This window comes from Lepidochelys kempii, chromosome 11 (genome assembly GCF_965140265.1).
Source record: "Lepidochelys kempii isolate rLepKem1 chromosome 11, rLepKem1.hap2, whole genome shotgun sequence".
Classification (NCBI taxonomy): Eukaryota; Metazoa; Chordata; order Testudines; family Cheloniidae; genus Lepidochelys; species Lepidochelys kempii.
In genome coordinates this window covers 76,443,115-76,465,925 of record NC_133266.1, presented here as the reverse complement: position 1 = coordinate 76,465,925, position 22,811 = coordinate 76,443,115, and the positions used below count along the sequence as shown (strand labels likewise).

The 22,811-nt window shown below is 50.9% G+C and overlaps 1 protein-coding gene, 1 long non-coding RNA gene and 1 other non-coding gene across 4 annotated transcripts; 1 reads left to right on the top strand and 2 right to left on the bottom strand.

Annotated features, from left to right (window-relative positions):
- Window positions 1–434: 434 nt before the first annotated feature.
- LOC140895943 (uncharacterized) lies at window positions 435–20,825 on the bottom strand. Of its 2 annotated transcripts, none has more exons than XR_012154398.1 (3): window positions 20,611–20,825; window positions 18,325–18,355; window positions 435–590 (listed from the first exon to the last, which is right to left on the bottom strand). It is a non-coding gene; the product is annotated as an uncharacterized lncRNA (long non-coding RNA). The 2 variants fall into 2 exon arrangements; XR_012154397.1 differs by lacking the exon at window positions 435–590 and adding an exon at window positions 11,146–11,455.
- On the bottom strand, window positions 1,765–1,846 carry TRNAS-CGA (transfer RNA serine (anticodon CGA)). Its single transcript has one exon. It is a non-coding gene; the product is annotated as a tRNA-Ser (tRNA).
- LOC140895345 (myb/SANT-like DNA-binding domain-containing protein 7) lies at window positions 12,619–14,308 on the top strand. The gene is made up of 2 exons (XM_073304783.1): window positions 12,619–13,202; window positions 13,790–14,308. Exons 1-2 carry the CDS (start codon window positions 12,620–12,622, stop codon window positions 13,873–13,875), a joined length of 669 nt encoding a protein of 222 aa, XP_073160884.1. The 5' UTR covers window position 12,619; the 3' UTR covers window positions 13,876–14,308.
- Window positions 20,826–22,811: the final 1,986 nt, after the last annotated feature.

Sequence of the window (22,811 nt, the reverse complement as noted above, 5' to 3'; positions counted from 1 at the left end):
GGCTACACTCTCCCCAACAGAACCGCGTCCAATAAACCATATGACCTCCCCGGCCTGGTCTTTCGGTGTTTTCTGCTCCCACGGGCGTGGCTGGGAAGGGCCACAGGGCTCAGCAGGCTCAGGGAGAAACCTCAGCCCCACTGGAGACAGGAGGGGAGCAAACCTCACAATCCGTGTGGTCACTGCAGGTCTGTGCAACTGCCCCCCACTCACTCAGTGGCAGTCTGTGGGGGAGGTCTAGGGTGGCCAGGTGTCCCGATTTTAGAGGGACAGTCCCGATTTTTGGGTCTTTTTCTTATATAGGCTCCGATTACCTCCCACCCCCGTCCCGATTTTTCACACTTGCTGTCTGGTCACCCGAGGGAGGTCTGGCAGCCCCCTCCCCAGCCACAGTCCATGCGTGCCCAGCAGTCCCTGTGAAAGCTCACCTTTTCCGGGTGTCTGTTTCACACCCTCTGCCAGAGACGTTCCCCATTCTTTCTCCAGTTCAGCTGGCAGCAGGTCTCGTGCGAGGGGCGGGGGAGAGCTGAGATTTCAGGCTGCTGTCTTATGGCGGGATTGCTGCGATTAACTGGCTGAACGTGCTAATTCTGAGGACGAAACGGGGAAAGGGGCAGAGACCGAGAGTCAGGGAGTGAAATGGAGAAAATACAGGAAGCATTTCGAGCAAGGGCGAAGTGCAATGACCTGAATCCAGAATATTCTCTGCACCCCTTGTCTAACTCTGGGCCTGATTCTCTTCCGCATTGACGGCCCTTTCCCTGTCTCCGGCCGTGTCTGGAGGGCTTTATGCCCCTGTCCAGCCCCTTCACACTGCCAGGAAGGGAGAGGTGTTATGGAATCTTAGCCCAAAGAGGAACCAGGCCCTGTGTCACCTTCATCCTGGGTTTCAGATGACCCCGAGAAGTTGGGGGGCCACCGGGGCCTAGAGCATGGCCCTGCCACAGCGGCCCCGCCCCCGGTCATCCTCTTCCCCCGAGGCCCCGCCCCCCCACTGTTCACTCCTCTGGCCCCCGAGGTCCCCCTACCTGCCCCTCGCTCCTCTCCGCCTCTTCCCCCAGGACTCCACTCACCCCCTGCTTGCTCCTCTCCACCCCTTTCCCCGAAGGGGGGCTACCGGGGGCCATGGGGCCAGGCACCCGTCCCTTTTCTCTGTCTTCGGTGAGCGGGGGGCAGGGGGGTCCATGGGGAAGGAGGTGGAGCAGGACAGGAAGAGGCATGAGAAGACGGGGCCGCGGGGGAAAAGGCCGAGGGAGGTTGGGGTGCAGGTTTTGGGGGAGGAGGCGGAGGGGGGATGGGAAGAGGCAGAGCAAGAGCAGGGCATCGGGCTAAGAGGCAGAGGGGAGCAGGGTTCAGGTGGGGCCCCCACTTCTCTGGAGCTTCGCTTCCAGCGCTCGTAAGTTGACCATGGGCCCACGGGCCTCCGGATGGGAGACCCGCCCCACATCCCCAGCGTTTCCCCCCCGCATGGATGGCCTTTTGGGGGAGGCTCAGGCTCCCCTGGCCTTTTATACGGGCTGCCCGTGCTCAGCTCCTTCCACGCTCTGGAGAGGAGCCGCACCCAGGGGTGGGGCTGAGCCGGGGGGGTGCTGGGTGAGGGGCAGAGGCCTGAGACCGCAGGGACACAGCGTGAGGTACCATCCCAGGCATCCCCCTGAAAGGAGCAGAACAGGGTTTACCTGGGGTGGGGAGTGTATGGAGAGCGTCTCAGGGCCGGTGGAGATGTATTGCCCTGGTGAGCAAGTGTGGCTAAAACACAGGTCTCGCAGTGAGCAGGATTTGAACCTGCGCAGGGAAACCCGATTGGATTTCGAGTCCAACGCCTTAACAGCTCGGCCCTCACAGCTGTGAGTGACGTGGCCCCCAGTGGCAGTCTCTACTGGAGTGGCTGGAAGCCGACGGGAGGGAGCTCTCCACCCTGAACGAGCAGCCGTAGCCATGTTGGCAAGAGAAGCTCTCCCAGCACCATAGCACTGTCCACACCGGCGCTTAGGTCTGTGTAACTTGTGTCACTCGGGGGGTGGCTTATTCACACCCCTGAGCCACATAAGTTCTACCGACACAAGGGGGAGTGTTGACGCAGCCTTAGCAGAGACGCGATTAAGATCCACTTCCTGGACACTACTGTGCTAATAAACGATGGTCACATAAACACCACCCTGTACCGGAAACCTACTGACCGCTGTTCCTACCTCCATGCCTCCAGCTTTCACCCTGACCACACCACACGATCCATCGTCCACAGCCAAGCTCTGCGATACAACCGCATTTGCTCCAACCCCTCTGACAGAGACAAACACCTACAAGATCTCCATCAAGCCTTCTTACAACTACAATACCCACCTGCGGAAGTGAAGAAACAGATTGACAGAGCCAGAAGAGTACCCAAAAGTCACCTACTACAGGACAGGCCTAACAAAGAAAATAACAGAACGCCACTAGCCGTCACCTTCAGCCCCCAACTAAAACCCCTCCAATGCATTATTAAGGATCTACAACCTATCCTGAAGGATGACCCAACACTCTCACAAATCTTGGGAGACAGGCCAGTCCTTGCCTACAGACAGCCCCCCAACCTGAAGCAAATACTCACCAACAACCACACACCACACAACAGAACCACTAACCCAGGAACCTATCCTTGCAACAAAGCCCGTTGCCAACTGTGCCCACATATCTATTCAGGGGACACCATCCCAGGGCCTAATCACATCAGCCACACTATCAGAGGCTCGTTCACCTGCACATCCATCAATGTGATATATGCCATCATGTGCCAGCAATGCCCCTCTGCCATGTACATTGGCCAAACTGGACAGTCTCTACGTAAAAGAATATATGGACCCAAATCAGATGTCAAGAATTATAACATTCATAAACCAGTCGGAGAACACTTCAATCTCTCTGGTCACGCGATTACAGACATGAAAGTTGCGATATTTCAACAAAAATACTTCAAATCCAGACTCCAGCGAGAGACTGTTGAACTGGAATTCATTTGCAAATTGAATACAATTAACTTAGGCTTGAATAGAGACTGGGAGTGGCTAAGTCATTCTGCAAGGTAACCTATTTCCCCTTGTTTTTTCCTACCCTCCCCCCCCCCGCCTCAGACTTTCTTGTTAAACCCTGGATTTGTGCTGGAAATGGCCCACCTTGATTATCATACACATTGTAAGGAGAGTGATCACTTTAGATAAGCTATTACCTGCAGGAGAGTGGAGTGGGGGGAGAGAAAACCTTTTGTAGTGGGAAACACCCATTTTTTCATGCTTTGTGTGTATAAAAAGATCTTGTGTACTTTCCACAGTATGCATCTGATGAAATGAGCTGTAGCTCACGAAAGCTTATGCTCAAATAAATTGGTTCGTCTCTAAGGTGCCACACGTCCTCCTTTTCTTTTTACTGATAAAGTTTGCGGATGATACCAAGATGGGAGGGGTTGCAAGTGCTCTGGAGGATAGGATTAAAATTCAAAATGATCTGCACAAACTGGAGAAATGGTCTGAAGTTCACAGGCTGAAATTCAATACGGACAAATGCAAAGTACTCCCCTTAGGACAGAACAGTCAGCTGCACACATACAGAGCAGGACGTGACAGCCTAGGAAGGAGTACTGCGGAAGGGGATCTGGGGGTCAGAGTGGACCACAAGCTAAATATGAGTCAACAGTGTAACACTTGCAAAAAAAGCAAACCTGATTCTGGGCAGGATTAACAGGAGTGTTGTAAGCAAGATACGAGACGTAATTCTTCTGCTCTACTCCATGCTGATGTGGCCTCAGCTAAAGTATTGTGTCTAAGTAGGGGCGCCACATTTCGGGAAGGATGTGGAGAAATTGGAGAAGGTCCAGAGGAGAGTAACAAAAATGATTAAAGGTCTAGAACAGGGGTTCTCAACCTTTTTCTTTCTGAGGCCACCCACAACATGCCATTAAAATCTCCAGGGCCCAGTGTGGGAGGGGGAGGCTCTGGGCTGGGGAAAGGGGGGAAAACAAGTTTGCATAGGTATAGTTTGACTTCTGTTTTGGGTGGGCAGGGGCCAGTGAGGCTCAAGCCAGCTCCGACGTCGGGGTCTGGGAAGGGTATGCTACATCCACCCCCTGACTCAACTCAGCAGGCCACCCGCCTGTCTGGACTTGGGGGGGGCCTACAACCAAAAATTATAACTCAAAGGTGGGGGGGCTCAGCTCAAAAAGTTTGAGGTGCAGGGAACGGGATAGCTAGGGGCTGTGTGCAGGGGGGTAGCTCAGGGTGCAGTGAGGGGGGTAGCTAGGGGCTGTGTGTGGGCAGAGGGTAGCTCAGGGTGCAGGGAGGAGGTAGCTAGGGGCTGTGTGTGGGCAGAGGGTAGCTCAGGGTGCAGGGAGGGGGGCAGCTAGGGGCTGTGTGCAGGGGGGTAGCTCAGGGTGCAGTGAGGAGGTAGCTAGGGGCTGTGTGTGGGCAGAGGGTAGCTCAGGGTGCAGGGAGGGGGGTCGCTAGGGGCTGTGTGCAGGGGGGTAGCTCAGGGTGCAGGGAGGAGGTAGCTAGGGGCTGTGTGTGGGCAGAGGGTAGCTCAGGGTGCAGGGAGGAGGTAGCTAGGGGCTGTGTGCAGGGGAGTAGCTCAGGGTGCAGGGAGGAGGTAGCTAGGGGCTGTGTGCAGGGGAGTAGCTCAGGGTGCAGGGAGGAGGTAGCTAGGGGCTGTGTGCAGAGGGTAGCTCAGGGTGCAGGGAGGAGGTAGCTAGGGGCTGTGTGTGGGCAGAGGGTAGCTCAGGGTGCAGGGAGGAGGTAGCTAGGGGCTGTGTGTGGGCAGAGGGTAGCTCAGGGTGCAAGGAGGAGGTAGCTAGGGGCTGTGTGCTCTCAGGGCTCCCCTGCGCTCCCTGTACCCTGAGGGCTCTGCCAGCCACAAAGCAGCCGGGTCCCCCCGCCCAGGCAGCTCTTACCAGCTGCACGAGCAAAGGGGAGCAGCTTCAACCCCCTGCAGCAGCAGGAGACGAGGCAACGCTGCGCCTGCCTGCTCCATGGCACCAGTCAGAGCAGCAGCTGTCCCACGCTGCCGGACTCTGGCTTCCCACCTCCGACCTAGCCAGGGGGTGGAGAGAGGAGGTGGTGGAGGGGGTGTGTGGAGCTACCCCAGGACTGCCCTGCTCTTGCACTGTAGTTTCGGGGGGGGTGTAACACCCCTGTGTTCCCCCAACTCTGCCCATGGGCTCAGGGCTTCTGTCCCTTGGGGAGCACCGGGGCTCGGGGCTCCAGAATTCAGCCCTGCTGCTCCCGGCTTCAGCCCTGCGGGAGGTGCTGGGGTTCGGGCTTTGGATTTTAGCCACGGGGCCCTGCAGCCCCCCTGAAAGGGTTCATGGACCCCCAGTGGGCCACGAACCCCCTGTTGAGAACCGCTGGTCTAGAAAACATGATCGACGAGAAAAGGTTGAAAGAACTGGGTTTGTTTAGTCTGGAGAAGAGAAGACTGAGAGGGGACATGAGAACAGTTTTCAAGTACATAAAAGGTGGTTAGAAGGAGGAGGGAGAAAAATTGTTCTTGTGAATCTCTGAGGACAGGACAAGAAGCAATGGGCTGAAATTGCAGCGAGGGAGGTTTAGGTTGGACGTTAGGAAAAACTTCCTGCCAGCATAGTTAAGCTCTGGAACAAATTACCTAGGGAGGTTGTGGAATCTCTGTCATTGTAGGTTCTTAGCAGGATCGACAGTCACCGCTCAGGGATGGTCTAGATGAGGGGTAGTCAATTATTTTTTGTCAAGTCCAAATTCTTCATCAATGTACAGTCAGGGGCCAGACTGCAGAGAAAATCATTTAAAAAACTAATAATAACGATAATATGTAAATAACAAGTTTGCGGGGTCCGTTCAAAAGCGTCTGGCAACCCGGATTTGGCCCGTGGTTCGCCTGTTGACAGCCCCTGGTCTAGATAATACAGGAGAATTACGGAGACCTCGGGAATGGAGGTTGTTGGTAACTTTGCCCAAGCCGTTATGGGCTGCTCCTCAGGGCGGAGTGCTCGGAACGGGGGCTCACACTCTGCAGCGGCTGCCCGGCAAGTTTCTGATTCTCGCCCCCTGACTGCAAGGGTGATGCGTGAGGCACCCGGGGGCGCTTTGGCACCAGTGGGTGCGCAGTGCAGGCCGGGGCCCTTTCAAACGCAGCCGCTCCTCCAGAGCGCGGCAGGCGGGCAGGAGTTCGGGCTCCAGCAGCTGACGCTCGCGGCCAGGTTCCAGCAGCAGCTCAGGGAGCTTCTTTCCTGGACTGAGACTAAGGTTGCAGGCTTGTCCCCCTCCCAGCCAGAGGCGGGAAACAGCCCCTGTGGCTAGTGCAGACCCCAGCACTCCTTCTCGGGAGCTCACAGCTGTGCCCGTGAACCTCAGCGTCTTCACCTGTACGTGGCTGGCCTTCCGCGTGGCAAGTCGTGGGTGGGGGTGGGGACAGGCAGCCCCGATGTGCCGAACTGGACGATGCCATGCCGGCACAGCTCAGTATTTGTTGGGTTTTTTGTTTTTCGTCTCCGCTGCTGCCTGACTGCGTACTTCTGGGGCCACGTGGTGTCTGGCTGACGGGTCCGTCTGTAACTCTGGTGTTCGTATTTTTGAGGTTCTACTGTACTTAGTCCTGCCTTGAGTGCAGGGGACGGGACTAGGACGGGCCTTCCAGTGCTGTGATTCCATGGACAGGACTAATGTGAGTTTTTTAATCTGACTTCCTGCATTACACCAACGATATGATTTTACCCAGTAATTCCTGCAGTGGAGGGAATATTCATCCCTACTATTTAAGAGAACGCAAAGGATCCACTGATCAAGTTCCAGATCTCCGCTGTATAGTGGTGTGCAGTGAGCCCCGTGCAGCTGAGCTCCTTGGCAGTAGGCAGTATGCATCCCCTGTCAGTGCTCCTTAAATGCTACTCCACACCTTTGCAGTCCAAGACTAGGTCTTTTAAGAAAGAATGCTCTCCAGCCACCAAGAAGGGGCCAGGCTTTACCTGAGAGCTAGGTTCATACCGAACCCTGCCTCTGTCAGACATCTTTTACTTCCAAAATCTGCTACTGGCCGATTGAGGCATATAAGCATCGCTCCTGATCCCTTCCCAGAACCCCACCCCTGAATGCGACGTGCACGTAAAGCAAATGTTGACAGATTATCTGTTCTGGTCATGAGCCAGAAACAGAGCTAATACTCTGACTCTGCAGCTCTCTCCAGAAAACCATGGCAAGAGAGTTTATTTGTAAATGGGAAGAAATAATCTGCATTTTTAAAGTTCTTTGAGACAGTGATAAAAGTCATTTTAGACATGCAAAGTATTATGAACTTGGCCCTCTCACACTTCAATGCTCCTGTAGGCTGTACTCATTGCAGACACTGAGGGCTCCTGGCTGCCCCCCATTCCCTTCCCCCCCATGTGCCACCCTCCCATCCTCTCTGTTTCACAGATTCCCTGCAGCTGCTCACCCCTCTTTCATGTCACAGGCTCTGTCCCATGTTTCTTCATCTCCCCCAGGCTGGGGCTCTGTGTGCCCTCCGACCTTCCCCTTCCACACAGAACTTCTGTATACCTCCTCTCCCCAGACCAGGGTCCCCTTTTCTCCCCACCATTATTTCTTTTCTTTCTGTCTGAGAGATAAGTCATTGGGGGTGTCACCATTTTAAAATTATTTTGGGAAGATGATTGTTCAGCTTTGTAGTTGAGATTCCTCCAACATGGGAGTGACTGTTGAGTGTAGGACCTCTCTTCGTTCAGCCAGTTATTACTAGACAATGTTGCCTCCCCTAATTATCAAAGCTTTACTACTGAGTCACCTGTCTTTATTGGCAGTAACATTCTAATTAATATTTACTCCATTTAACTGTATGGTGATTGCCCAACCACTGTCTAACTCTTGCTTTGGTATAACTCAATTAAAGGGATGATAAACAATTTATTTCTGAATACTCCCTTGAGCCTGATCATGCAGTCCTTTTGGGAGAGGGATGTAGAGATCCAGCTTTATAAACCAGACTTCTCTGTCTTTTATTCCTGTAACACTAGAAATAATTTTGTTTTTTTAAACAGGAGAATAAACCATCCCTCATTCAGACTGGTCCAGAAGCAACCCTGCAGACCCACCTCCTTGTATTTGAGGCCGAGAAATCCAGAAAAGAAAAACGTGTTTTGTGTTTAGAAATGAGAAAGGAACTCTTTCCGAAGCCTACATACAAATGAACTTTTAAATTTGAGGAGACAGAATAAAAACTGGTCCCAGTTACCAGGGAAATCATGTCTTGTTTATACTAATCTGGAATATATATGGGGATGGGCATTACATAAAATCAAATTTTGCATACTACAAATCTGTAAAATGCAAAAGGTGTCTTTAATAGAATTTTCTATATTGTTTCATTAATTTTTTTAGATAAAGAAAAAATATTAAAAATCATCAGTATTTTTTTCTGTCTTGGTTTCCTTAAAGGACACGAAGCTTATTCTTACAGCAGCGCTTCACTTAACCCTTAAGTACACTCTGACCTGAGCAAGCAGCAGTTAGGAGGTACAATGGCAAAGGTTTTGACAGCATGGAAGTGAGTTTAACTCAGCATTTCTCGCATGCGGCCAACAGGGGCTTTTTGTGCAGGCCTAACAGCCTCCTGGGCAGTGGTGGAGAGGCCAAAGCATCAGCCTCTCCCCTTCCCTCCCTGGTGCTCCTGCATGAGCCACCATGCACCGCCTCTGGAGACAGGTGGGGCACAATGCTGCAGGAGCCAGGTGAGTTCTTGACTCACCTGTGGGGTGGGCAGGGCACGTTGGGGCTTGGGCTTCAGCCCTGGGTGAGAACCTGGCCGCAGGGCTTCAGCTGCACGGCTCGAGCCCCGGGCTCTGACCCAGGCTCCGGCCACGTGACCTTGGCCCTGAGCGCTAACCCCTGGCTGTGCAGCAGCAAGTGCTGGCTCCGGGCTCTGGCACCGACCCCCCAGCCCTCACCCCGCTCCCTAACCCCAGCCCCAGCCCCGGGGTGGTGGGTGTTGATCCACACCTCCAGCTGCTCAGCAGCAGCCGCCACCAACCCTGGGCTCCAGCCGCTCGCTCTGGACCCTGGGGGTGCTGCCTCCCAGCTCCAGCCATATGGCAGCAGGGCTCACCGTTCTCCCCGACGCCTCCCCGAACCCCCATTTATCGCCCCCAGCCCCCACTGCCTTCCCTGGTTCCACCTCTATCCCCCCCATTGCCCCAGATCCCTGCTGCCTCCCTCTCCAAACCTGGGGCTCGCTGAGAAAAGCGAAACAAAGAAACATGCAAGTATCACTTTTCACAGCACACTGACTAGCTACCTGGGAGGCTGTGAAAAGTGATACTTGTATGTTTGTTAATATCACTTTTCACAAACTCCCAGCTAGCTACTGAGTGTGCTGCGAAAAGCAATATTCAACATACGAATATAATTTTTCATATTATTTGTGAGTCTGAAAAAACCCTACATCAATAAATTACAAGGATTTGGACACGTGTCTGTGCATATTTATTTGTTTTTCCTACAGTTACGTATTTTAGGGAAAAGTGTCAGTGCGGCCACCAGGAAGAATTGGTGGGTCACAGTCCGAGGCCACCAAAAAATGTGTTCGGAGAACCCCTGGTTTAAATGTACTAATAGGCAAAATCCAAACCAGCCATGTCTGCCTGAACCTTTTCAGGCAGGACTTCAGGTATCACCCAAAATATCTTATTTTTCTTTGGTTCCATGTATACATTTGCTCAGATTTTACTTCTCCATTAAAAATGTAACCAATTCCCAGCTGCCTGGCAAGTGAGAGCTGGCTGAGTTTCCATGGTTCTCCCCGCACCCTTATGGGTGTGCTGCCAAGGGAGCAACACACAGGCCGGCAATGAATCTCAAGTGCCTCTAACTTGCCTAGCTCTTCTCAGCCATTTCTCTTGCTGTGAGCTGCCCTCCTTTTGAGCCCCACCAACTTCCTCACATGCAGGAACAGCAGCAGATTGCCATCTTGGAGCAACAGCTGAGGAAGGCGACATTTTTGTCAGCACTAGAGTGGTCTATTGTATTGTGCTCTTCTTAAATAAGCAGGATACTGTGATCGTCCAGTGAGCATGTCTCAGCTTTGTTACGTCGAGTGCTTTAAAAGGGGTGATGCGCTGCACTGCGTGGGCTGAGAAAGATCTCATGTGCTCCCCATCATCAATTCTGAGATTTGCACTAATTGGCATTAAGGCTTTTGGGGTGATGGTTCTGTGACTCAAACTCAGTGGCTTTGTTTGGTCTACCAGAGTCTGAGGTTGGTGATCTTCGGGGATGGTACAAGTCTTACCTAAGACATTTAAGCGAGTTAGAATGTGGATGGAAGACTCTAGAATGAATGATGTGCGAGTTCCTCCAAGTAACAGGGATAGCCGTCTGCCTCTGAACATAGCTCAATTCTTATTGTGCTTAACACGCTGGAATATGAATGGCTGCTATGGGTGGCTGATCATCTATGAACATCATGTAGTAATTCCTGGTTTTTTAAATTATTGTTTTAGCTGGACACATGTATAATGTTTGATCAAATACTGTTCAGGGAGAAAGGTATAAAACCATCCAAGTATTTGCTATGTGTAGAGTGGTCATGTTCTGTGGGATACCTTCTGGAAGAACAGTAGTGTGGTTAAGTAATTCGTGTCACATTCTGTGCTGCACCCCTGCACCGAAAAAAGGATTTTCTGCCGCTTACACTATTTGCGGCTTCATTGGGTGAAAATAAAGAAGCAACAGTGGCCAGGTCTGAGTGTCCCTCTTCTAACAAAAATCTTGAAATAGTTCACTGTAAAATTAAAAACCAACTGTGGCTTGTCTTAAGTAATGATAAGGTGACGTTTAGAGGGAAGCCTCCAGGTGCATCCTCACCTGTTCGTTGATCCAGCACAACTTCCTATACATTAGACTCTTACGACAGTCAGTAACACTCTCTCTACCTCCACAATAGAGCTATTTAGAAAACGGGAGTTTGTATTCAGTTTGTATGAATGCTGTAATCTGGAAGGCCCAGATCCACAAAGGTATTTTCGTTCTTGACTTCCATTGGATTTCAGTGGAATTTAGGAGCCTAAATTTTACCTTGGTGGATCTGGGCCTAAGTAATTGCAGTTTGACAAACATGAAAGATTAATAATTTGTGAAAAATAAGAAGTAATTAACAAATGAGGACAATCAGAATCCTTGTCTGAGGACTCCTAAAGCTTCAAAATACTTTAATGTTCTTATGAAATAATTCACATCCACTATCATTTTTTTGCCTGTAGTAAATATATTGTCCTTTTTAGTTGGCACACTGTTCTGATCATTGTCTGTACAGTAATCTTTTGAGTAATTCAGTTCAGTTAGATGTTATCAGTCACCTGGAGTTTCTTCCTCAGAAGCTGTTATGGCTTTCAAGGCTCTTCTCTTCCTTAATCTTTCTGCATTTGTGATTGTCATAGGATGCAATGGGAAAAATCCAGAAAGACCTGAAAGGAAGATTATTGATATTTATAGCTGGAGTTGCAATATGACTGTTCTAGACGCACAGATTCAAAGGCTAGAAGGGAGCGCTGTGATTATCTCGTCTGACTTCCTATATAACACATGCTATAGAACTTCCCCAAAATAATTCTTAGCATATATATTTCAGAAAAACATGCAATCTCAAGTTAAATTGTCAGTGATGGAGAATTCACGACAACCCTGGGTCAACTGTTCCAATAGTTAATGAGACTTTTAAGAAGTGAGAGTAATTGTCTGTCTCACTAACCCTCTAGTGGCTTGAAGTGCCTTTTACTGCTGTCTTGGCCAGCTCAGCCTCTCCATAAATGAGACCCGTTCCCATTTCCTCAAAAAGAACAGGAGTACTTGTGACACCTTAGAGACTAACAAATTATAGCTCATCAGCCTTTTACAGTTTGTATGGCAACTCCCACCTTTTCATGATTCTCTGTATGTGTAGATAGATCTTCTTACTATATGTTCCATTCTATTCATCTGATGAAGTGAGCTGTAGCCCATGAAAGCTTATGCTTAATTGAATTTATTAGTCTCTAAGGTGCCGCAAGTCCTCCCGTTCTTTTTCCGGATACAGACTAACAAGGCTGCTACTCTGAAACATCCCATTTCCTGTGGCCAAAAGAAGGGTGATTGCATATATACATATTCTCAAGGATTCATGCAAAGAAATGAAGAAAGAGTCTTTGGTACTCCAAGTATGCGGAGGATCACCAAGGAAAACCTATTGTCTTTTAAGAGAAATAAGCAAATAGCTGAGATTGGAAAACACACCAAGCCCTGGTCTACACTAGGACTTTAGGTCGAATTTAGCAACGTTAAATCGATTTAAACCTGCACCCGTCCACACAGTGAAGCCCTTTATTTCGACTTAAAGGGCTCTTAAAATCGATTTCCTTACTCCACCCCTGACAAGTGGATTAGCGCTTAAATCGACGTTCCCGGCTCGAATTTGGGGTACTGTGGACACAATTCGATGGTATTGGCCTCCGGGAGCTATCCCAGAGTGCTCCATTCTGACCGCTCTGGACAGCACTCTCAACTCAGATGCACTGGCCAGGTAGACAGGAAAAGAACCGCGAACTTTTGAATCTCATTTCCTGTTTGGCCAGCGTGGCAAGCTGCAGGTGACCATGCAGAGCTCATCAGCACAGGTGACCATGATGGAGTCCCAGAATCGCAAAAGAGCTCCAGCATGGACCGAACGGGAGGTACGGGATCTGATCGCTGTTTGGGGAGAGGAATCCGTGCTATCAGAACTCCGTTCCAGTTTTCGAAATGCCAAAACCTTTGTGAAAATCTCCCAGGGCATGAAGGACAGAGGCCATAACAGGGACCTGAAGCAGTGCCGCGTGAAACTGAAGGAGCTGAGGCAAGCCTACCAGAAAACCAGAGAGGCGAACAGCCGCTCTGGGTCAGAGCCCCAAACATGCCACTTCTATGATGAGCTGCATGCCATTTTAGGGGGTTCAGCCACCACTACCCCAGCCGTGTTGTTTGACTCCTTCAATGGAGATGGAGGCAATACGGAAGCAGGTTTTGGGGACGAAGAAGATGATGATGATGAGGAGTTTGTAGATAGCTCACAGCAAGCAAGCGGAGAAACCGGTTTTCCCGACAGCCAGGAACTGTTTCTCACCCTAGACCTGGAGCCTGTACCCCCCGAACCCACCCAAGGCTGCCTCCTGGACCCAGCAGGCGGAGAAGGGACCTCTGGTGAGTGTACCTTTTAAAATGCTATACATGGTTTAAAAGCAAGCATGTGAAAGGATTACTTTGCCCTGGCATTTGCGGTTCTCCTAGATGTAGTCCTAAAGCCTTTGCAAAAGGTTTCTGGGGAGGGCAGCCTTATTTCGTCCTTCATGGTAGGACACTTTACCACTCCAGGCCAGTAACACGTACTCGGGAATCACTGTAGAACAAAGCATTGCAGTGTATGTTTGCTGGCATTCAACCAAAATCCGTTCTTTCTCTCTCTGTGTTATCCTCAGGAGAGTGAGCTATAATTCATGGTCACCTGGTTGAAATAGAGTGCTTTTCTTCAGGGACACTCAGAGGTGCCCGTTCCTGCTGGGCTGTTTGCCTGTGGCTGAACAGAAATGTTCCCCGCTGTTAGCCACAGGGAGGGGGGAAGGTTGAGGGGGTAGTCACGCGGTGGGAGGAGGCAAAATGCGACCTTGTAACGAAAGCACATGTGCTATGTATGTAATGTTAACAGCAAGGTTTACCCTGAAAGAGTGTAGCGACTGTTTTATAAAATGTGTCTTTTTAAATACCGCTGTCCCTTTTTTTTTCTCCACCAGCTGCATGTGCTTCAATGATCACAGGATCTTCTCCTTCCCAGAGGCTAGTGAAGCTTAGAAAGAAAGAAAAAACGCACTCGCGATGAAATGTTCTCCGAGCTCATGCTGTCCTCCCACACTGACAGAGCACAGACGAATGCGTGAAGGCAAATAATGTCAGAGTGCAGGAAAGCACAAAATGACCGGGAGGAGAGGTGGCGGGCTGAAGAGAGTAAGTGGCGGGCTGAAGAGAGTAAGTGGTGGGCTGAAGACAGGGCTGAAGCTCAAATGTGGCGGCAGCGTGATGAGAGGAGGCAGGATTCAATGCTGAGGCTGCTGCAGGACCAAACCAGAATGCTCCAGTGTATGGTTGAGCTGCAGCAAAGGCAGCTGGAGCACAGACTGCCACTGCTGCCCCTCTGTAACCAACCGCCCTCCTCCCCAAGTTCCATAGCCTCCACACCCAGACGCCCAAGAATGCGGTGGGGGGGCCTCCGGCCAACCAGCCACTCCACCACAGAGGATTGCCCCAAAAAAAGAAGGCTGTCATTCAATAAATTTTAAAGTTGTAAACTTTTAAAGTGCTGTGCTTAAAGTGCTGTGTGGCATTTTCCTTCCCTCCTCCACCACCCCTCCTGGGATACCTTGGTAGTCATCTCCCTATTTGTGTGATGAATGAATAACGAATGCATGACTGTGAAGCAGCAATGACTTTATTGCCTCTGCAAGCGGTGATTAAAGGGAGGAGGGGAGGGTGGTTACCTTACAGGCAAGTAGAGTGAACCAAGGGGCGGGGGGTTTCATCAAGGAGAAACAAACAGAACTTTCACACCGTAGCCTGGCCAGTCATGAAACTGGTTTTCAAAGCTTCTCTGATGCGTACCGCGCCCTCCTGTGCTCTTCTAACCGCCCTGGTGTCTGGCTGCGCGTAACCAGCAGCCAGGCGATTTGCCTCAGCCTCCCACCCCGCCATAAATGTCTCCCCCTTACTCTCACAGATATTGTGGAGCACACAGCAAGCAGTAATAACAGTGGGAATATTGGTTTCGCTGAGGTCTAAGCGAGTCAGTAAAATGCGCCAGCGCGCCTTTAAACGTCCAAATGCACATTCTACCACCATTCTGCACTTGCTCAGCCTGTAGTTGAACAGCTCCTGACCACTGTCCAGGCTGCCTGTGTACGGCTTCATGAGCCATGGCATTAAGGGGTAGGCTGGGTCCCCAAGGATACATATAGGCATTTCAACATCCCCAACAGTTATTTTCTGGTCTGGGAATAAAGTCCCTTCCTGCAGCTTTTGAAACAGACCAGAGTTCCTGAAGATGCGAGCGTCATGCACCTTTCCCGGCCATCCCATGTTGATGTTGGTAAAACGTCCCTTGTGATCCACCAGAGCTTGCAGCACTATCGAAAAGTACCCCTTGCGGTTTATGTACTCGGCGGCTTGGTGCTCTGGTGCCAAGATAGGGATATGGGTTCCGTCTATGGCCCCACCACAGTTAGGGAATCCCATTGCAGCAAAGCCATCCACTATGACCTGCACATTTCCCAGGGTCACTACCCTTGATATCAGCAGATCTTTGATTGCGTGAGCTACTTGCATCACAGCAGCCCCCACAGTAGATTTGCCCACTCCAAATTGATTCCCAACTGACCGGTAGCTGTCTGGCGTTGCAAGCTTCCACAGGGCTATCGCCACTCGCTTCTCAACTGTGAGGGCTGCTCTCATCCTGGTATTCATGCGCTTCAGGGCAGGGGAAAGCAAGTCACAAAGTTCCATGAAAGTGCCCTTACGCATGCGAAAGTTTCGCAGCCACTGGGAATCGTCCCAGACCTGCAACACTATGCGGTCCCACCAATCTGTGCTTGTTTCCCGAGCCCAGAATCGGCATTCCACAGCATGAACCTGCCCCATTAGCACCATGATGCATGCATTGTCAGGGCCCATGCTTTCAGAGAAATCTGTGTCCATGTCCTGATCACTCACGGGACCGCGCTGACGTCGCCTCCTCGCCCGGTATCGCGTTGCCATGTTCTGGTGCTGCATATACTGCTGGATAATGCGTGTGGTGGTTGATTGCTCCTAATTGCCAAAATGAGCTCAGCGGCCTCCATGCTTGCTGTGGTATGGCGTCCGCACAGAAAAAAGGCGCGGAACGATTGTCTGCCGTTGCTCTGACGGAGGGAGGGGCGACTGACGACACGGCTTACAGGGTTGGCTTCAGGGAGCTAAAATCAACAAAGGGGGTGCCTGTACATCAAGGAGTATTTCAGGCAGGACTGCACAGAGGGTTCCAATAAGAAATGGTGCACCTAAGTTATCGTTGTTATTGGAACAAGGAGGTTAGCCTGGCCTCTGTTTTATACATGGCTAGATTTACCTCACTGCACCTTCTCTGTGAGTGACTGCAGTGTGATCTAGACAGGGGAGGAGGAAAATGAGTACAAAACAAATCTGGTCTATTTCTTGTTCTGACCCACTCCATCTATCTTTTACATCTTTGGCTGGTAGCAGACGGTGCAGAAGGACTGCATGCCATCCACATCTCATGGCTGCTTGGCAGAAGATGGTACAGTACGACTGCTAGCCATCTTCATCTCTTGCCTGCCTGGCAGAAGATGGTACAGTACGACTGCTAGCAGTCCGTATCGCCTGCCCGCTCACCATAAGATGGTTCAATAGGACTGCAGGACTAAAGAGAATGACCTGGTCAAGTCACTCCAAATTTAGTCCCTGCGCCCATGTCTGCCCAGGCGCTCCCAGCTGACGTGGCCAGGAGCACCTCGGACACGACGAGGACGACTACCAATCGTATTGCACCGTCTGCTGCCAGAAGGCAATGGGTTGCTGCTACAGTGCAGCAAAGCCGTACCGCGTCTGCCAGCACCCAGGAGACATAGGGTGACGGTTACCTGAGCTGGCTCCATGCTTGCTGTGGTATGGTGTCTGCACAGGTAACTCATGAAAAAAGGGGCGAAACGATTGTCTGCCCTTGCTTTCACGGAGGGAGGGAGGGAACGGGGGCCTGACGACACGTACCCAGAACCACCCGCGACAATGTTTTAGCCCCATCAGAGTGCTCCATTGTGAGTGCTCTGGACAGCACTCTCAGATGCCCGATTGTTTGCCATTGCTCTGACGCTGGGAGGGGCGCTTACAGGGTTGGCTTCAGGGAGCTAAAATCAACAAAGGGGGTGGCTTTACATCAAGGAGTACTTCAGGCAGGACTTCACGGAGGGTTCCAATAAGAAATGGTGCACCTAAGTTATTGTCGTTATTGGAACAAGAAGGTTAGCCTGGCCTCTGATTGATACATGGCTAGATTTATCTCGCTGCACCTTCTCTGTAAGTGACTGCAGTGTGATCTAGAAGAATGAGTCCCCTAGACAGGGGAGCGGGGGAAGCAAATCTGGTCTATTTCTTGTTTTGATCCACTCCATCTATCTTTTACATCTTTGGCTGGCAGCAGACGGTGCAGAAGGACTGCATGCCATCCACATCTCATGGCTGCTCGGCAGAAGATGGTACAGTACGACTGCTAGCAGTCCGTATCGCCTGCCCGTTTACCATAAGACGGTTCAATAGGACTGACTGCAGGACTAAAGAGAATGACCGGATCAAGTCACTCCAAATTTAGTCCCTGCGCCCATGTCTGCCCAGGCGCTCCTGATCGACCTCACAGAGGCGACCAGGAGCACCTCAGACATGACGATGACGGCTACCAGTCGTATTGTACCGTCTGCTGCCACAAGGCAAGGGGTTGCTGCTACTGTGTAGCAATGCCGTACCACGTCTGCCAGCACCCAGGAGACATAGGGTGACGGTTACCTGAGCGAGCTCCATGCTTGCCGTGGTATGGCGTCTGCACAGGTAACTCAGGAAAAAAGGCGCGAAATGATTGTCTGCCCTTGCTTTCACGGGGGGAGGGAGGGAACGGGGGCCTGACGATATGTACCCAGAACCACCCGCGACAATGTTTTAGCCCCATCAGGCATTGGGATATCAACCCAGAATTCCAATGGGCAGCGGAGACTGCAGGAACTGTGGGATAGCTATCCACAGTGCAACGCTCCGGAAGTCGACGCTTGCCTCGGTACTGTGGAAGCGCTCCGCCGAGTTAATGCACTTAATGCCCTTAGAGCATTTTCTGTGGGGACACACACACTCGAATATATAAAACCGATTTCTAAAAAACCGACTTCTATAAATTCGACCTAATTTCGTAGTGTAGACATACCCTGAGTTACCTAGAAGTTTTTCAACCGGTTTTGTGACATGTGCTCAAGAAAACTGCTGTAACCTGCCCTTACGCAGCAACAATAGATTATTCTTCATGATGGAATCGAAGTCTGTACCTTGCCAGAAGATTGAGGTCTTACAGCAATTTATTTACAATAAAGATGACAGATTTGCTCTACCAACCCTTAAGAGAGTTCAGCGGTGAAGGCTGCACATTCTCCACTAACTGTGATTGATTTAGAGGGATGCAGAAACTGGGGTCTGTCAGTACAACATGGTGTGCACGCAACCCTTAACAAGCCCTGTCTGCACTTACCAAGGTGCACCATGATGACCCTTGAAAGCACCTGAAAGAGGAAAAAGACCATGAAGGAATCCCCGCCACTCCCAAACACAGAACAAGGGGCTAGCCCACTGCAGCTGTGCCGCTGTAAATGCTATAGGGTAGACATAGCCTGAGTTAACAGAGACGAGAACCTGAAAGTTATACACCGGACCCTCGCTAGAACACGCGTCTATATAACACAAATTCTGATAAAACGTGGTTGCGGATCCCAAATTTAGTAACCGTCATTAACTGTCATTGTAACGCGGTCCCCACTGTAATGCAGTACCCGCTAGAATGGGGGATTTGGCATGGATCCCAAATCCCACATTCTAGTGAGGGTCCAGTGTAGTTTGAAAATCCTGAGGGAAACATGGGAGTTTAGTTGCAAGCCCTGCCCTGGCGCCTGTAGACTCTGTCTCTCATGACCCATGTGCCATGGCGATCCTGGGAATGGAAGTTTCAAAGCACCTGCCCCCACTCCCACTTTTATGCTTTGGGGTTTAGGTAACTTTCAACCTCTTAGGAGCACAGGCAAAATGAAAACATTTTTTTTTCCCCCCGGTAGCCCTGCTAGGCATCAGCCTCACTGCCGCACCCTGCCTGCTTTTCTGTTTCAATAGCTTTGTTGCTAGGGCAATGCCAACAAGTGCCACATGAGTACATAAAATCACTTGTCATTTTAAGGTAGGAATTAGTTTCCCCATTATATTGGTGTTCTGAGGATTTGGTATTATTTTATATATGTACGTTAAGGCTGTCAATCACAGTTATCTCACACGATTAACTCAAAAAAATCAATCGCGATTAATCACGCTTATAACAATAGAATACCAGTTGCAATTTATTATATATTTTTTGATCCATTTTCAATACTGATTTCAATTACAACACAGAACACAAAGTGCAGAGTGCTCACTTTATATTATTTTTTTTTTATTACAAATATATGCTCTGTAAAAATGATAAAACCAAAAAAATAGTATTTTTCAATTCACCTCATACAAGTACTGAAGTGCAAACTCTTTCTTGTGAAAGTGTAACAAATGCAGTTGGGTTTTTTCTGATTGCATCACTGCACTCAAAAACAAAACAGTTTAAAACTTTAGCGCCTACAAGTCCACTCAGTCCTACTTCTTATTCTGCCAATCGCTAAGACAAAAGTTTGTTTACAACTGACAGGAGATACTGTTGCCTGCTTCTTATTTACAATGTCACCTGAAAGTGAGAACAGGCGTTCCCATGGCACTTTTGTAGCCGGCGTTGCAAGATATGCCAGATATGCTAAACATTCGTATGCCCCTTCATGCTTCGGCCACCATTCCAGAGGACATATTTCCATGCTGATGATGCTCGTTAAAAAAATAAGACATCAATTAAATTTGTGACTGTACTCCTTGGGGGGAGAATTGTAGGTCTCCTGCTCTATTTTACCTGCATTCTGCATATGTTTCATGTTACTGCAGTCTTGGAAGATGACCCAGCACATATTCCTTTTAAGAACACTTTCACAGCAGATTTGACAAAACGCAAAGAAGGTACCAATGTGAGATTTCTAAAAACAGCAACAGCGCTCGGCCCAAGGTTTAAGAATCTTTACAATTTTTTTGTTTTTTTACAGAGCAAATATTTGTAATCAAAAATAAATATAAATTGAGGACTGTACACTTCGTATTGTGTTGTAATTAAAATTAATATATTTGAAAATGTAAGCATGCCAAATATTTAAAGTAAATGGTATTCTATTGTTGTACAACCACACAGTTAATCGTGATTTTTTTTAATCGCTTGACAGCCCCAATATATGTGTGTGTGTGTGTCTATATGTACACACACTATGAAAATTACTTGATTGGGTTGCAGTAATTGTTATTCTTGGATATTAACTGGTTCAGGGACTCCTCAAATCTTGCTGCTAATTGCCCGTGGTTTAAGAAATAGCCGAGAACTCCCGGTTCACAGGACGTGTGTGCGGGTCTCTGTGTGTGTGTGGGGGTCTCTGTGTGTGGGTCTCTGTGTGTGGGGGGGTCTCTGGGTCTGTGGGGGTGTGTGTGTGGGGGGGGTCTCTGTCTCTGGGTCTGTGTGTGGGGGGGGTCTCGGTCTCTGTGTGTCGGGGGTGTGGGGGGGTCTCTCTGTGGGTCTCTGGGTGTGGGGGGGGGTCGGGAATTCAAAGCCGCTGGTTTTATGCTGCGGCCCCCGCCGTGGCTGGCCCCGCTCCCGCCGCCGGATCAGGGCGGCCTCGACCCCGGCCCCCTCTCGCGGCCGGCGCGCGGCTACGTGGCGGAGGGGCGGCGCTGCCAGGCCCGGCCGGGCTCCTCCCCCCGCTCCCGCGCACGCCGGCTGAACCCCCCGGATCCGGGCCTCACGGGCCGCCGTAGCGCGGCAGCGGGTCGAGTCCCGCCGGCGCTGTGGAGACCGAGCCGTAGCGCGCCTGCGCCGTGCGCGCCCGCGTCTCGCGGCCGCTTTTCCCGTCGGCCCCCGCGGGAAGTCGCTGCCTGGGGACTACTCCCGTCAGCCACCGCGCGGCCCCGGGCACGCTGGGAGACGCAGCGTGCACACGTACGTCACCCCGCAGGCTCCGCTCCCGCCCCGTCGCTGTCGCGCCGAGATGATGTCACAGCGCGCGACGCTCCCCCCACCTTCGGAACGGGCCGCGCGGCCGGGGCGGGGGGGCGAAGCCGGGCCCCGCGGGTGACCCTCCATTTCCCATCAGGCATCGCGGCGCGCACGCCGTGGCCGCGGCCCGACCCGGCCGTCCCGCTCTCCGGGCGAGGCCCGCTCGGTGCTGGGCTCCCGGGGCGGCCGCTGGGGGGCGGGGAGCCCGTTCCTTCCTCTCCGGCCCCGACGCCTCGGCCGAGGCACCGTCAAGGTCCAGACTCCGGAGAAAACAATAAAAACCAGGAACGATCCTGCTCGTCATGAAACAATCCAAAGATTTCAGGGTCTGCTGGAAAGCAGCGGGGGGCCCCGCTTTGGCCCGCGCCTGCCTGTTGGCTGCCCTGTAACAACCCCCCGGCTTCCACAGTGCTGGGGGGGAGCCACTCGGGGGAAGGGAGTGGGGGGACATGGCTCCCTGGGGGCCGACAAGTCGCCCTTGGGTGTCCAGCTCAGGGGGACTTGCTGACGTGAAGCAGGGGTGCTGAAGGCTCTGAGACTCCGAGTCAGGAGGCGGTGACGCCAGGTGACTTTCCTCCCTGGAAAAAGAACAGGAGGACTCGTGGCACCTTAGAGACTCACCCATTTATTTGAGCACGAGCTTTCGTGAGCTACAGCTCACTTCATCGGATGCATACCGTGGAAACTGCAGCAGACTTTATATATACACAGAGAATATGAAACAATACCTCCTCCCACCCCACTGTCCTGCTGGTAATAGCTTATCTAAAGTGATCATCAAGTTGGGCCATTTCCAGCACAAATACAGGTTCTCTCACCCCCTCACCCCCCTCCCAAAAACCACACACACAAACTCACTCTCCTGCTGGTAATAGCTCATCCAAACTGACCACTCTCCAAGTTTAAATCCAAGTTAAACCAGAACATCTGGAGGGGGATGGGTAGGAAAAAACAAGGGGAAATAGGCTACCTTGCATAATGACTTAGCCACTCCCAGTCTCTATTTAAGCCTAAATTAATAGTATCCAATTTGCAAATGAATTCCAATTCAGCAGTTTCTCGCTGGAGTCTGGATTTGAAGTTTTTTTGTTTTAAGATAGCGACCTTCATGTCTGTGATTGCGTGACCAGAGAGATTGAAGTGTTCTCCGACTGGTTTATGAATGTTATAATTCTTGACATCTGATTTGTGTCCATTTATTCTTTTACGTAGAGACTGTCCAGTTTGGCCAATGTAAATGTAAATGGCAGAGGGGCCTTGCTGGCACATGATGGCATATATCACATTGGTGGATGTGCAGGTGAACGAGCCTCTGATAGTGTGGCTGATGTGATTAGGCCCTGGGATGGTGTCCCCTGAATAGATATGTGGGCACAGTTGGCAACGGGCTTTGTTGCAAGGATAGGTTCCTGGGTTAGTGGTTCTGTTGTGTGGTATGTGGTTGTTGGTGAGTATTTGCTTCAGGTTGGGGGGCTGTCTGTAGGCAAGGACTGGCCTGTCTCCCAAGATTTGTGAGAGTGTTGGGTCAGCCTTCAGGATAGGTTGTAGATCCTTAATAATGCGTTGGAGGGGTTTTAGTTGGGGGCTGAAGGTGACGGCTAGTGGCGTTCTGTTATTTTCTTTGTTAGGCCTGTCCTGTAGTAGGTAACTTCTGGGAACTCTTCTGGCTCTATCAATCTGTTTCTTTACTTCCGCAGGTGGGTATTGTAGTTGTAAGAAAACTTGACAGAGATCTTGTAGGTGTTTGTCTCTGTCTGAGGGGTTGGAGCAAATGCGGTTGTATCGCAGAGCTTGGCTGTAGACGATGGATCGTGTGGTGTGGTCAGGGTGAAAGCTGGAGGCATGCAGGTAGGACAGCGGTC